The 17,072-nt window shown below is 41.2% G+C and overlaps 1 protein-coding gene across 22 annotated transcripts in view; it reads right to left on the bottom strand.

Moving 5' to 3' along the window:
• ppfia1 (PTPRF interacting protein alpha 1) overlaps positions 1–17,072 on the bottom strand; it is a 55,394-nt gene that overhangs the window by 35,105 nt on the left and 3,217 nt on the right. For all 22 annotated transcript variants that reach the window (XM_039795803.1, XM_039795802.1, XM_039795804.1 and 19 more), the window contains one exon: positions 13,323–13,583. In XM_039795803.1, the coding sequence (XP_039651737.1) occupies positions 13,323–13,583 (261 nt within the window). Of the gene's footprint in view, positions 1–13,322; positions 13,584–17,072 lie in introns of those variants that run through there.

The raw sequence follows: 17,072 nt of genomic DNA, 5'->3' as shown, positions 1-17,072 counted from the left end.
TGGTGAAGCGCTAACCCGGAAATGACGAGCGGGATGAGCCTGACGTACGCCTCTCAAAATCTGACGAAAATCTTATAAACTGACCTTTGTCGATCTGAAATGAAGACAGATTCAGCAACTGCACGGCCTGTTTCTCACTTAAAATGTTTTCAGAATCACGTTTCGGTGAACTATTTTCGTAAAATAGGAGATTGTATTCCGAAAGAGCCGCCATTATGGTCGCCAGACTCACGTGACGCGTTCGTCCAATCAGCTGCTGGTTTTCATTTTTTGGGCAACAACACAGATTAGCGCCACCTGCTGTTATGGAGACGTATTACTTCTCGCGCACTCGCAGAACGTACTCTCAAGTCGGCGTCGCTTCGGTATGTTCCGAGGCACTTTTTTGACCACCTCAGGGAGGGAGGCAGTCCGACTGGCTTTTCTGCCGAAGGTCGGCCGTCAAGTTGGTGTGTCAGAGCTTTTAGACTGCTGATACCCCTAACACTTTACTGGTTGTGCCATCACCTGTATCGAAAAAGGATTGAAAAGAAATAAATAAAAAAGAAAAGGTACCGTCAGCTGTGTCTGTCTTTTTTTAAACGGCCAGCAGCACGACCAATCTGCTGCTACAGCTACCAGCTTTATCTGATCCCGGTAACAACCTCTATCACACACCACACACCTACTCTAATCTCATTCTAAAATAAAGCAAGTTGGGGCTTAAAATAGAGGACATTTTTTGCATTATGACATACTAAATATAGCAAGTTTAGTAAGTCATATCATTGACATTGGACTTTTAAGCTAATGTTGCTGCAAGACCGTTTTTCTTCACTGACATATTTGTTCACTGCCACTGTAAACACTAGTTAAATTAGCTCCTGCATCTTTTTTCTCTATGTGGTTTCTGCGGATGCCATGATCACACAGCAAGCCTTGGCAAATGACAGTTGACATTCCTCTCTCTCCTAGCCATGTTGTCCACCGACAGGGCTTTGGTAACTTTTACATCGGAAACAATGGAGGCAAGATGACAACTGCTTGCTGTCGGAAAGTACCTTAAATCCTTTTGCACTTTACTATCGGCAGCGGTATTCGATTAGAGATTCTCTCTTACTTTCTAAGAGGTAATAATACAGACCGTGACAGTGACCTAACACAGACTTTGACATGTTGACAACCATATCCATATATCAGAGAGCCAGAATCATGCAGAGACATGGTCTGATGTTAAAATGGCAGAAGAGAACAGTAAGATGGTGAAACACCTTTAGAGAGATAAACACCTCAAACTGCATGAGAAAATGAAAATATAATATAGTGCTACTCTCTGAGCAGACTTGTTCCAATATACCTTAAATCTTTCTCCGATTAATTTCCAACAAATGCAGCTGTGCACTCACACACGCACACTTGCTTTTAGGGATTACATGCATGGTTGGACCTAAAGAATGTGCCATCCTGATTTTTTGCCCTGCAAAAACTAGCACAGGCACCCTGAGTGGCGAGGCCTTCTTGCTGTGTGTGTGTGTGTGTGTGTGTGTGTGTGTGTGTGTGTGTGTGTGTGTGTGTGTGTGTGTGTGTATATATATGTGTGCGTGTGTGTGTGTGTAGGGGCTGGGGCGGTTGGAGGGGGAGGGGGGTCACTGGAACTGATCGTTCTTTTCAGTCACTACCACAACTATTCTCTCTTCCCTTCACTCCAGCCTCGGAGCTTTTCCAGCGACTGGCACAGATGCTGCCTCACTAAAAGGAGTAAGTGGGAGTTTGCTATTGGCTACGACCAAGGTCTCCACTCTCTGCTAGCCAATGAGAAACCATAAGAGGCAGGCCCATGGGTAATTACAGAGTGGCTTACTTCCTACATTCCAGAGCAGACGCTGATGTTGAGTTGTACAGCAACCTTAAGATTTCTGAATGCCTCTAAATGCCGTTTATGACCCTCTTCTTTCCCCCTAATGTTCATTTACTCATTATTTACACAAAATATCATAATGAGTAAAAACAAATGGGCAGCGTTTGGTACTTGCTTGTGGATTTGTATTGTTGATGTGCGGCTTAATGATTTCAGTATGGAAAAAAAATCAAATCATAAAGAAGCACCCATAAGATGCTCACTGGCTATTAAATCCAGTATTTTGGTCAGAGAAATTAGTTATTAAAAGTTAACAATCAAAGATATCTACCTGTGTTGGAGACTTTTATTTAGTGTTCTAAACGATGTTATTCATTGTACTATACATTTGTCATAACTTCACAAAAGGAAGTACATACAGTGTGGTACATCATGTAAAATAAATTATTAGGAATTTCGACCCAGACTGGACCATCAAAACCAACCCACATATAATCACAGATAAAATGGAAGTTAATCAGTGAGTGGACTGATTAGCTTGCATGTTATCTGTGGTTATTTGTGGGTTGGTATGTGCCAACCCGCTTCACAAAACTGGGCGCATGCAAAACAAAAGTACGACAATATTAGAGACAGACATCTTTTTAGAAGCGGACACTTTCATTTATGGGATGATACATACAAAATATTAGAGCTGCAAAGATGAATCGATAGGTTGTCACCTACTCAAATATTCGCAAACTATTTTATAATGGATTAGTAGGTTTGAGTAATTTCTTATGAAAAAGTAGTCTCTGATTCCAGCTTCTTAGATATTGTTCTAGTGTCTTCTCTCCTCTGTGACAGTAACCTGAATATCTTTGAGTTGTGGACAAAACAAGACATTTGAGGACGTCATCTTGGGCTTTGGCAAACACTGATCCACATTTTTCCCCCATCTTCTGACATTTTATAGACTAAACATCTAATCGAAAAAATAATCAACAGATTAATCGACAATTAAAATAGTTGCAGGCCTACATCATACAACAGGTGACAAGTACGAAGCAATTCAACAGCTTAATACAATTAACTCTACTCTTATATTATTATCGTCAGTCATGTTTTAGGTAGTTGCGAAGAGTGTAGGCATCAAGCTTCAAATCTGAGTGTTTATTTCCCCATATACATAGAATGTAAATATGCAGGTTGAATACAGTAGAGTCATAAGCTTGTATACATGCGAATGCAGCCATGGGCATTAAAGCCTGATCCCATTTCTCCCTCCAGCAGGGTAAACTGGTGTATGGCTCAGTGAGCGTACATGCTGGTTAGAAGTGCACTGAGCTGCTCTGTAAGCCTCAGAACAGGGGAGGGGATTAAGGGGGGGTACACACAAATATGTGTGCCAACCTATTAAAGGAACCGCGTACCAAAACACAGAGGAACACACAAAAGCTTTTCAGGGATGAGTGTATTGTCGTTTTTGGCATTCTACCCCCCGGAGAAGACTATCCCAGCACCTTGGTGGCACTAAGACAAAGAGTAATTTCTGTATTAGAATATAATTAAGAAATGTGCCTGAATGGGAGCGGGCGGAAACAAATATGAGCACTGGAATGGCATGAATGAGTAACGTTTCCCTCTTCTGAATGTAGATTGCATACATTATAACATAAACCATAGGGACAGGGGCTGCTCATTTTTAACAGATTTTCATCACATTTTTTAAGGACACAAAAGAGATCTTATATTTTCTGACATTTCGACAATGCCTTTGTAGGCGGATCAGTTAAAGGTCCCATGACACGGTGCTCTTTGGATGCTTTTATAAAGACCTTAGTGGTCCCCTAATACTGTATCTGAAGTCTCTTTTATATAGACCTTAGTGGTCCCCTAATACTGTATCTGAAGTCTCTTTCCCAAAATTCAGCCTTGGTGCAGAATTACAGCCACTAGAGCCAGTCCTACAATGAGCTTTCCTTACCCACTGCCGGCGTGGCGTGAGCGTGGCGTTTCTGTTGCGTATCAGCAGCGTGGATTTTTCTATGTCTTTACACACCAGAAAGGTGTGTGACGCGGCGCTGCTGCTACTAGCCTTGTCTGGACACATGTATGTTTCCCACTGATAAAATGAAATACCATGTTAAACATAAATATATACCGATTTGATTACAGCAAAGACAACGTCGGCAGTATTGACGGCAAAATAGGCTCCAGAATATTTCATTCTGTATTGACAGGTGCAATATTAGAAAATATATATTTTTTATTACATTCCTAAATCTGCATTTATATCAAAACCTAGAGGCTTTTAAACATCAACATGTCATTTATTAACATGCATTCGTGTCTAAATGACATAAACATATTTTCCTATTCTATTTTGCCTGGAAACACTTCCAACACGCTCGCGTCTCGCATGAAAAATAGGCGTCTGTTCTGTGGCCTTAACCAACTGCCACTTTGCTCATTTGAAGCCATGACGTCTCTCTCTCTCTCTCATAGGTGGGCCAAATTCTCTGGGTGGGCAAAGCAGAGAAAGGGGAGGTAACCTTGCTCCTTATGACCTCATAAGGAGAAGATTCCAGATTGGCCCATCTGAGCTTTCATTTTCTCAAAGGCAGAGCAGGATACCCAGGGCTCGGTTTACACCTATCACCATTTCTAGGCACTGGGGGACCATAGGCAGGCTGGGGGAACGCATATTAATGTTAAAAAACCTCATTAAGTGAAATTGTCATGCCATGGGACCTTTAAAACACTGCCTGCGTCGGCCATCAAACAGTGCTTTGAAAACGCAGATGTGCCCAAATGGGGGTCGTGCGTTTAGGGGGCTGCAAGGGGGAGCCGAAAAACCCCAGCTGCGGCGAAAAGTTGAGACGACTTAACTTTTGGAGAAATGCAACCCAACGTCACGCTACGGTGGCCAGTCATGTAACCGGCGATCAGATTTGTCAGTCCGTTTTGAGGCAGTGTGAGAGTCCCGTACAGGAAACAGGAAACATTACTGCCTCCATCGCTGCCACAAGAAAGTTTTAAAACACCAAACACAAGCACCAGTGTTTCCCACAGGTTGAGAATTTACTTGCGGTGTATGTGGCGCGGGATGTGACAGGGAGGCGTGTAATGGCTGGGTTTAGTAATAATAGATTCAGTTATAAACTAGTCAAACGAAGGTGAAAACAATGACTATATAACATTATCAGATAATTTAGAAAGATGTAACTATTCACATATTAAATTAAACTAAAAGATGATACAGATGAAAATATTACGACACTATGCGGCCTCTGACACAATTTCAGGGTAGTTATTAAAGCTGCACGATATGAGGAAAATATGTAATATGCCCTAACGTTGAATATCGCAATAATGATATAACTTGTGATAAATAATATTAAAATGTAGCCTACTCAGTTCTGCATTTCTGCTGCTTTCAGTATTTTGCTAAAATACAACAAATTGCTCATTGAATTTTAAAGAAATGACAAAAAAAAAAAAAGTGTAGCCATGATGTGCTTTGTCAATTAAATAAGTTTTGTTTTTTTGCCAAATGTTAACGGTTCAGCAGATAAAATACCTGGAATACTATACTATGATCTAAACAGAAAGTTACAGGTTATTAATCTCAACACGGTTCCCTCCTAACTCTTGTTAAATAAGACTAAGGCTATCTAAAGTTAATTCTTGTTTATTTTGTTGGTTAGATCGTTAGTTTTTTGAAGTATATTAATCTGCGATTTGGGGATCCTTAACACGCTGTTCTGTAGTACTATAGCTACATGTCATATTGCACTTATTTAGATCTCATCTGAGCAGATTTCTGTCATTCAAACAACTCTGAGTTGTAGTTTAAAACAGGGCGTCACAGAAATGGGCCATTTCAGTGACACTACCACCGCAGCACAACCCTGTGTTTCCTGGTCTGAACAGGCCCAAGGAAAGGAAAGGACTTCACTGCAAGAGGAAAAGACATCAGGAAACACCAAGGCTCCTCTCTGTATGTCAATAATAAGAACAAGAATGTAAAACAAATCCCAAATGACAGCATACTGGATGAAGCTATATCCTATTTTGTGGGCATTTTGTCTACCATCCCTAAAGGCTGCTGCTGGAGAAGTTTATTTTTTTTATTTTTCGAACCTTCATAACACTAATTTATTCAACATTTTGTTTTGAAATCTTTACTGAAAGTACAGGTACATTTCATGGATTCTTAAAATTTGGAAACATACCAGAGCATGGTAACTAGCTCTATTTCTTCCTAACATCACACCATCATCAGACTGTGCTGTATTTGGAAGTGAGATCGGAACCAATAGGCCTAGCTCCTACATAATGACTTTAGCCATACTTAAAAGCTTACAGCAGCGTGTGCTGAAATCTGACACTGTGCAGAGGGCATCTGTTCTCCTAGAGGACTCACCGTCAAAAACTAATTAGACACTACAATGGCTCCTATTCAGAGCTGCTTAGACTGCTGCCCAAACACACACAGACAGAGGAAAAAAAGTCAATCTACTGTAGCTGACCGGATACCAGTTTGCACTATATTTTCCTCCCTTCAGTAAAAAGACTAGATCATTATTAGGGCTCATCAAGATTTTTTATATCACTATGTGATTGGATCCTGAGATACCTTGACAGGGCTCAACAGTGCGAGCATTTCAATCACATTTGCAACTAAAAAAAATAGAGTGTGAACTGTAAAATGTATTTAGGAACACGTGCGAATACCCTAACGTTGCGGTAGTTTCACCATGACCGTCTATGTCCATAGCCAATTCAGACCAAAAATTGGCAACGAGATGAGATGAAATTACTTGCAATGCTCCGGTCTGCAATGTTCTGAAACCTGCCAGTTTACACCAATGGGACCAGACGAGGCGGTGTATCATCTCCATAGCAACGACTCTCCGTACTTCCGTTCTAACTTCCATCTTAAAATATGAATGAGGAAAGAGATGAAACGGAGAAAACTTTTATTTCTCTGAGGTTTTTACTTCACTGCTTTGTTGTAACGGCGCTCCCTCTCTTCATTATCTCGCTAGCTCCTGTAACCATATACGGTGCTCGCGGGCGCTAGTTGAGCCTACATCTTACGCCCGAAACACACCGCACGCTGAAGCACCGCAAAGCGGAGCTTTTTTCATTTCAGCGCCCATGTTATTCAATCTGTCCGGCCACACCGGCTGCGATCAGGCGCCTAGCGAAATCGAGAAGCACAATTCTTAATAAATTCCTGGTTTGTATACATTTTTAACCATTTCCAATCCGGATAAGCTTCTCAATACCCACTCCTGTCGAAGTTCATGTTATATTGTGCACATGAAATTAACAATATTTGACTCAATCATGTAGGGCTGCACGATTATGGCCAAAATGGTAATCACGATTATTTTGATCAATATTGAGATCACGATTATTTGTTGATTTTAGCCAAAACAAATTTTATTGTCATATAATTCTATAATTATAACTGCTTTTACATCCATATTGTGCTACATTCCTCCTTTATTGAAGGATATTGTGAAGGAGTATGCCATTTCAGCTGTTGTGCGACCGCTTTCCACACGTGCAGGTTTGCCGTGAAAGATACAGATAGATACTAAAGATCCTCTGCTGCTCTGAAACCCACGTTAGAGGCAACATAAACATCGCTGAATGTCACGCTAGTAAACACTAATAACACGTTACACAGCAGGTAACGTTAGCCTACCGTTAGCCACAGTAGTAACTGGATTAAACACGGCTAAAATGCTGACTGCTAAACAGTGTAGTGTGTCTGTATTTCACTGTAGGGTTCCAACAGCGGGACGTCCAACAGTCTGCTGCTAAAGCTATGAGCTAAAAGACACAAACTAGCACTGGTCACTGCTGTTGTCTGAAAAACAACACAGCCGGGACAAAACGTTGCGTTGACTGGTAAACTGGTAAACATCGTGACCGGCTTATGATGACCGACTGCTACCTGTTGTGGAATTTTCCGGTGCAGGCAGGGAACAGCTCTGATTGGCTCATGGAGACATGTGATCAGACAGTGGTTTATGGAGCGCTAGATTGGCTTTGCAAAAACTGTTCTATGAAGGGAATGACACATTTTAAATATGCAAATTTGATCGTAGGAAGCCAAAATCGTGATCGTGATTAAAATTTGATTAATTGTGCAGCCCTACAATCATGTAGAGGATGTGAAAAAACAGCATCATATGAGAGACGAGTGAGTCATTATTTTGAGTGAGTGAGACAACAAACTCTCTTTCATGGCAAAATACACAAAGTGTGAATGGCTCATGTGATGTGAACACTAAAAAGGTTAAGGTTGAATCGGTTAACGGATAACCAGATGGATCATGAAACTTAAAGGGGACGCACCGATTAATAGCACAGTTTAAGGATCACTAATTTGGCCTTGGAATTGTTAACACACAGAAACTATAACTTTCTTTAAAATGAAATGAATCACTTTATTTTTGTGTGGCAAATGCCTTTTGTTGAACAGTGTGATTGAAGTGCTACTGAGAGAGTGATTACATTGGAATTAAAAAGGTGCCGTGAATCAACTACTGTATTGAAATCTGTACACTCACCTAGATAAAGCAAGAGGGGACAGTATGCAATGAAACCGCAATAAGCTCTAGACATAGTGACCACATTCTTAATCTAACCAGTTCCTCGAACATGATGCGTTGCTGCAGGCATCTGCTTCACAAACAAATCCCGTTTAGATTTAAGGATAGTTTGTAAAGCATGCATGGGAGCATGGCCTTCACTCTCCTTTAAGTTAGTAATTCAGCCCACATTGGGCAAAAGGCAACACTTGTCACTTTCTTGTCACTGTGTGGAACAAGTCAGTCTTTGTCTCTCTGTCTTACCACTGTGCACGCTCAATTCATCCCATTGTGCCACTGACCAGAATGTAGAATTTGGTCGTTGCAGTCGATTGCCCCCTTTCAAAATAAGGAGCAAAATATCACACACTGCCAAGTTGCACACATAATTTTGTTTTTATTAAAATTACATAACAGTAAGACTGAATTTTCCCACGCAAACAAAATATTTGCCAAACCACACCCCCAATACTTAGGGCCCCAACCTCCACTTTCTTCCTTCAGATGGCACTTTTCTTAACATTTACTTTTTCTACAAAGCGAGGAGTTGGGAAGAGGACAGCAGTTGTTTGCTACATGTTTGGCCTGATGATGTGTGTAAAAAAAACATATAAATGAAGCAACATCACGCTTTTACTGTCTCAAACAATCTTTACAGCAGTTGTAAAAAAAATAAAAGTAAAACATCTGGAAATTCAATGCCAGCAGACAGACACACACACACACACACACACACACACACACACACACACACTTCAAAACAGAACTATTACAAGCCTTGGCTGACACAGAAGCACAGAAATTGACTTTGCCGCCTATGTGGGCTCTAAAATTGGGCTACTAAAGAAATCTATCTCTGCACACATTCAAACTGGTGTCAGTGAGCCATGACGTTTGACTGGGAGTGTCGGACCAATTTGGCCTGCACCAATTCAACAAAGAAAGAAAACCAAAAAGAACAAATAAGTACCACTCAACAGTGCACCGCTGGAGTTCGAAAAAGCTGTTGACGTGTGAGCAAGCTGCCCTGGAATGTTTGTGCATTCCAGTGGAAGGGTACTCTCACCAGGAGGGAGGGAACAGGGGAGAAAAATTGCACTTCCCCTTTACCTACCTACTCTAGCCTGAAGACCTAGGCCACGTCCACACGTACCAAAACAATCTTCCCCCCCCGGTCTTCCCTGGCATCGTTTCAAGAATGTTTGCGTCCAAACGGATCCATTTGTAGATGACTCAACACGCTACTTCATATTCCAGGCCTATAGGTGGCACTGTTTCTGCTACAGAAATTCACCAAAAAAAAAAAAGAGAGAAGAGGCTTGCGTGCTGTATACAAACAGACCCTAGTAACCCTAATAGGCTCAATATCTTCTCCAGCAGGAACACAAGAATGTAGTCCACCACTATTGTTGTTATGAGACGTCCTCGCGGGATAAGAGGTCAAAGGCTAGAGGTCGAGGGGTGTGGCGATGACATCATCGATTCACAACGAAGACGCAAGGGCGCCGTTTTCTAATTTTTTCACCCTGGGACCAGGTTTCAAAAAGGTAGTGCATTTACAGGATTCGTTTGGACGATCAGCCAAAACGACGCAAAACATGGGCGTTCACACCAAAAAGCATCTCCGTGTGGATGGCTCCTTAGACTCTCTCCAACGCAATAGTTCAAAATGGCACCAATTTAGTTCCTAGGAATGTATCTTAAATAATTGCTGCTCTGTATGGTCTTGTTTTGAATTTGAAAGTTCACCTTTGGTTTATAGATGTTTAATTGAAAATACTTAGCCGTTATAGCCGCTATTTAATTAAGTTGCCTACAAATTGAGAGTGCACGCCGGCCTCCGAGCTGCAGCATTTCGATCATTCCTCCATTTCTTCCGCGAGCGAATGTGTCGAACCAGTTGGGTAATCAAATACAGGAATGCCCAAGCGCAGCCGGATACTTTACAAAATAAAACAAATTTCAAAATGAAAAAACGTACGTTTATGGTGATTTTGGCTGTCTTGACTTCTCAGCTGTGTATAGAGCCAGTCGATCAGGCACACCGAGAGAGACGGACGGACAGACAGACGGAGAGAAAGACAGACAGAGTAACACACCTACAACCAAACACTCAGGAAAAGTGGAGAGAAGCAGGATAACTTTGTGACTGGCGCGGAGAAAAGCGCATCTTGTATGAACAGCCAGGCCCCCGATCGGGCATGAATCTACGCTTCCCAGCGCGTCGCAGCACTTCGCGGGCTTTGTGTTCCTGGTGTAAAGCTACTCCAACAATAGACTGCCAAAACCTTCAACACAAGACATTTTAGATTTTGATGCAGCGTTTTGTATAAGAGCTTTCAGTAATGACAGCCTCAAATGAATACCAAATGTTTAAATCTGCATTCTGTAAGGGGTTTGCTAAGAATCATTTCATTTTAAGTAATCATAATAGACATGTTAAGTCAGAATGTATTTAATCAAATCATAGAATGAAGTAACAACACCCAAATTTGCAAGCAAACTGCACTAAAGAAGAAGAAGAAGAATGTTACATAGTGTATTTACACCAGATTACAGCATACTTTTTTTTTTTTTAACAGCTGGATTTTCTTGCCTTCCAGATACAAATCCCACGTGGCTTGGCAGATAGCCAGATGATCAGCTGACAACACCACAGCAGTGTGCATGCACACACACGTACAGACACACACAAAGATATCACACAGAAAAAATCAGTTGCTTTAAGGTGCTTACACACCAAGGAAATCGTCGGCTGTCAGTCCAATTTTGGCCCATCTGACTGGAGATCAGCTCCTCTGACAAAATGTTTTGTTGCCATTTCTTATGTAATTTGACAGAATTATAAAATGTGTTTTAGAGGTCAATAAACTGAAACAATTTATTGATAACAATAATTAATAACAATGACAGTTTGACTGTGCAGTGTATGCAACATCTGGTAGCTTGACTTTTATTTTACAAAGCATGTAAACGTGATTATAGTAGCTCGCCTCCAATGCTGCAATCAATTCAACATCCATAAACACAATAGCTTATGTTACTGCTAGTGATGACTACGCTTTACTTTTACATGTTTATGTCTATATATTTACTCTGTACTACATTAGGTGTCAACTGAATGGATCAGAGTCACGCAGCGTCTGAATGTTTTGACTTTGGATGTAGTTTTCCTGGCTGTAAAACACAGAGCTGCAAAGAAAGGCTTTGGCATCCCACAAGTGTGTTAAACATCAGTTCTTACTATCTGATGTTTCAGGAAAGTTAGGACACCATCAGTTAGAACACTGTGTAATCTGCCCCTGCTTTCTATATGCAGTGGCCCGGTACTATCTACAGACCTCTCTGCTTTCAGCACTGTGACCTATCAACTGTCATATTCTGAGCTGTGATCGCTCACAGTCTGCACGCCCCACGCTTCTTTCACTCGTGTAATAAAATGTCAAACAAACACTGAAAATAACCAGCATGTTAACTCTATATACTGGGTGCATATTCAACAAAAACTACACCAATGCTTAAATGATTTCCAGCCCCTTATGCATCATTAAAACTGGAAACATAATCCCTTTGTTTTAAATATAAGAGCCCAGAGAGGGTAGAAACATGAGTCCTGCAAGCAGATGGACAAAGTCAGGATCGCGATTCCCTCCACATTATGTTATACAAACAGTAGAAATAGAGGAGCAGCTATGACAATCTAATAACTGTGAGGGGCATATTGCATATTCATTATATGCACGGTAGGGGTGAAAGTAGTTGAAAAAGTAATAGCTCCATTTGCAAAGAAAGTGTTTTCGCTCCTCAATATAAATTGTTTCTCATAGCAGATGTATTATTCTTCAATTTCACAGTTTCTTTTGTCTTCTTGACTCGTTTCAAGTTTGATGCAAAAACCCACGCACACCTTATTGCACCTTGCGGTTGGTCAACCATATAACTCCCAAAACCATACCAGACTCTGGTATCACTTTCTCCACTGTGGGAGCCAAAGATCTGTAAGAGCTGCCATCCAAAAGTGAGACTGACACTTTGGCTGGCAGCACAGCAAGAAGCCATGCAGGAAGGGTGCCCCAAAGGGCACGGGTATCTTTCCATTTAAATAAGATTACAATGCACACTATTTTTCTTTGATAGTGTGAAACTGACATTTTTACATTACAAATGTTCATGATGTGAAATGCCAGCATAGACACTGCAATGTGACAATGTGAGTCTTGACTTTTACACAGTGAGACTTGACAGGTAATTTAGTTTTGTAGTTCTCTTAAGGCCTTTTTACATTCGCCGCAGCCAACCTGCCGCGTGCAAATGTGACGTCAAAATGACGTAGATCTCGCTGCCGCCCCAGGATTTTGAGTGCGCAACCAGAGGTCGTGCACCACTCTATTTTTTCCAGTGGTGCGCGACAAAGCAGAAACAGGAAGCATTGACGAGTTTGAGGACAACCGGATGCCAGGGCTCTCAGAGTGACTGCTAGTTTCTCTTGTAAACTTACTGGGTTAAGAGGAGTTCTTTTATGGTGAATGAAAGGCTTGATCCAACGAAGTAGATCATTGAATCAAATCGAAGCGGTGACATCAATGCTGCTGCCTGTTCTCCCATTGTTTACCTTTTTCTTCTTCTAGTCCGTAGAAATAGCAAAGCCGGTAGCCTTTCCTCATTAGCAACACCTCTGTGGTGCGACCACCACGCGGAGTATAAATAGTTACAGCGCTCCCATGACGTCACATTTGCGTTTGGCAGGTCGGCTGTGGCGAATATACTGGACGCCTTAGTCCGGTGTGGCTGCTGCAGCTAACAAATCTATAATTTACCTGCATACATAATCATATCATCAAACTCTATGGCTGGGTTTTCTTTGAAAAGTGAAAAAGCTCTCTCTTACTTACCTGTGGCAATGCAGTGTTAAGCTGTCGCTGCAGTGAGTCTCTTTCATGACTGACTTCATGCAGTTTGCCCTGAGTCAAGCCCAGATTCTCCTGCGTCTCTCGCAGAGTCTCAAGAAGACGATCCCTCTCCTCCAGCATGGACACCATCAGCGACTCAAAGTGACCTTCTGAGTCCGACTGCAATGGGGAGCCAGAGCCTCGACGACCACTGCCGCCTCCCCCTTCGGCCTCACTGATGGTGGGCATCACCTCGCACATCATCTACAACCACAGACAGGACAGGAAAGAGCCAGTTTGGAGTTAAAAGGACGAGAATTATGAAGGCAAAAGATATTGAAAACACTAAAAACTCTATACAGTGAGGTGGATTATCCAAAGTGACATATCTTCTTCCAGAAGTATGTTTTACAATTAAATTTTTCAAATGTTATTCATCAATGCATTGAGAACCACAAACTAAATCTTACAGCGTGGTGTGTTGCCCCCCAAATACATCTGCAGTAGTTAGGTGGCAGCAAAAAGGTCTCATATTAAACCCAAAAATACCTTTTGTCACTGACTTATCCTGCAATTTATGCTCAATATTTCAATTAGTTAAAAGACAGAGCACAAATTAATTTGACTCTAAAAAACAGCTATTACTCCTGTAAAAAAAAAAAAAAAAAGTACAGTTTGTATTAGTTGGAATTCCCTAATGTCTTGTATTCATTCTCCTCCTCAAAACCAAACCAATGCACAGCAGTATAAGCATTAAAAAATGTTGTGGTAACAAAGTTCCACATTATTGCCTCAAAATTATCTATACATTTAAATATATAGCTCAACAGGCACTGTATAAAAGTGTAACACCGGGGCTTAATTGTTAATGTAAGTGGTTTTAAATTTGTTTGTAAAATTGGTTTATGTTCAAAAGCAGACACCCTTGGCAGATATAAGATTAAACAGAAGGCAGAGGGCTAGTTTAAAAGTGCACCTCTGGGGTCATTTAATCAGCATATTTTGCAGACATCAAAGCCAACAACAGTTTGTTAAAACAGAAGGTAAAACAGAGCTTAATCAGCTGTTTGATGGTTAACTACTACTGGAATATGAAGCTATGTTCCCAGAGTAAACAGTCAAGTTAACCTACATTGGTACTGTTAAGAAAAGAACAGAGATCCTTAAATCAATTACAGGCAATAAGAAAGCGGTGTTGACTGAAGCTTGTAAAGAAATGCTGCATCTAACAACCCTTGGGAAGGAAGGACTCGCAAATTAGAGCCACTCTTCACACCAAGGAGATTAAATCCTGTAGACAGACTGCTAGACAAAAAAAGCCAAGAATCATGTGAGCTGGATTTAACATACCGTACCTACAAGGAGCAACAACACAAGTGGAGGAGGAACTTAGTGGCAGCCAGAGCTACCCCTTCATCTTATTCTTTGCATCTCCCGAGATGCCAAAAGCCATTTGCTTTCAGAAACCACTGTATTCGGTTCAGTGCACCAACATTTAACTGTATCTTCCAACAACTATGTGTTCTAGAGCTGGACCATACCTGTATCATGCAAATTAACCAGCCAAATATCAACCTACCATCCTTAAAAAAATAACTTAAATTACAAATTGCATGTTTCAGATGATACACACAAGCCTATGTCTGGGGGAAGGAGACAAACTTAACCTAATTTATCAGCAGCAAAATTACAAAACCAATGCTCCATATCGAGGTCAAGCCACTCACTCAGACTCAACAGTGTTTATGGGGAGGGTCACATAGCATCCATGAGAGGGAGTGACAGATGGTGGGTCCAATGTAACTTGCAAACATCACGTACGTCAACAAGTAAAAGATGACAAACCAAGAACTGAAAGCAGGACTTACATAGAGTTAAATTTAAAACTTCTTTGGCCAGGAGTTGTTCTTTACATGAGACAAAGATGATAACACGGAAAACTGAGAAGCAAATGTGGCAGAAGACTGATTGCACCACCACTTCTTACTCATTTAAGAGTAATGTGTGCAGTTATAATTGCATTTTCAAGTTATCCAACTTAAAGGTCTTATATTGTAAAATGTGGTATACCATGTCTTTTTTTTTATTATAAAGCAGGTCGAGGTGCTATATAAATACTGTGAGATTATCAATATGCTCAATACACAGAGAAATACACACAGCCTGTATTCAGAAACGGGTGCTTTTAAATGAGCCGTCAGTACTTCCGTACGATAGTGATGTCACTACTATACTGGTGATTTGTTGGCTGTTTTTTTCATTTTATTTAGCTAATTTACTGATCTGCCTTGGAAGAACCAGCCATTGCTCTACAGGGAATGAGACGGCAAGTGGAGCTGGCATATTTTCACACTCTGTAAATTAAGGATTAATTTCGACCAAACTAGAATTGGTGATTGTTGGAACAATCAGTGGAAAGACTATGTTTTGGTGAGTATGTTAGGTGAAGGAGAGAAACTTGAATTCAGAAGGTGTGCAGTGGTATTTCTCTGTTTAATAAGGAAAGTAAATGTTAAAATATTTAATTTCTTGACATGTAAATTTGTTTAAATTTATTACACTAATAAATGGACTGTTTTTTTAATATAGCGCTTTTCTAGTCTTAACGACTACTCAAAGCGCTTTAACATAGAACAGGAACCATTCACCATTCACACACATTCATACACTGTGGCCGAGGCTGCCGTACAAGGTGCCACCCGCTCATGCGCAGCATCAGGGGCAACATGGGGTTCAGTGTCTTGCCCAAGGACACTTCGACATGGGATTGCAGGGCCAGGGATCGAACAACCAACCCTCCGATTGGCAGGCGACCGCTCTACCACTGAGCCACAGCCGTAATAAGGCTATTACTTACTAAAAGAGTTTGTGGAAGGAAGCAAACTCGCCACACAAGTGCAGTGTAGTCACACACACACCTGGGTGAATATATTGCCAATCAGTCGCCCCGAGTCCCTACCTAGCGCACCCTGCGGTCTCCACAGTGCTGGCATAAGCTATGGCTGGCCACCAGTCTGCTGTTCCTGTTTTTTTTTCTGTAACCACTAACATTAAGGCATGCTGGAATTACCAAATAAAAAAAAATCAAACAGTAAACTCATCATTGTTTCGCTATTTATCTGCCACCACAATGCGTGCACAACTGCAGTAAGGTAACTGACGTCCAGTGCCGCGACAGTGCCGTTACAGTTATATCTGTCAAGCTTCCTCTATAACACCATGCAAATTTTATTTATTTAAAAAAATATATATATATGTATATTCTAATATTTAATGCTCAAATGCATTATTATTTATAATTTACTACACTACTCAGGCTAAAACGTGCAGTATACTCGCCGTTCCCGACCTGGCGCACGACAGTGTGACGTCATGGGAGCGCTGTAACTATTGACACTCGCGCACCTCTGGTCACGCACTTTAAATCTTGGCGCGCCTGCGAGATCTACGTCATTTTGACGTCACATTGTCGCACGACAGATCGGGAACGGCAACTGTAAAAAGGCCTTTATGCATTGTCAATGCCACTATAAGCCTGTGGTTCTTGTTACACGTTCTGTCCACTAGATGGACTTCCAACATCAGCCTGGCCTTGAACTACGTCATGGCGCATTGCATTACTGGCACGTTGCTCCGTTTACATACATTTTCCACCACAAGCAAACGGCGACAAACACAAATCAACAGAGAACTCTGTAATGTAACATTATCTAACAGTGTAGTGAAGCGGCTCTGTTGTTAAGGCTAATGGTT

The sequence above is a fragment of the Perca fluviatilis genome, chromosome 3, assembly GCF_010015445.1.
Source record: "Perca fluviatilis chromosome 3, GENO_Pfluv_1.0, whole genome shotgun sequence".
In the NCBI taxonomy this organism is placed as follows: domain Eukaryota; kingdom Metazoa; phylum Chordata; class Actinopteri; order Perciformes; family Percidae; genus Perca; species Perca fluviatilis.
This window is presented reverse-complemented; position numbering and strand designations above follow the sequence as displayed.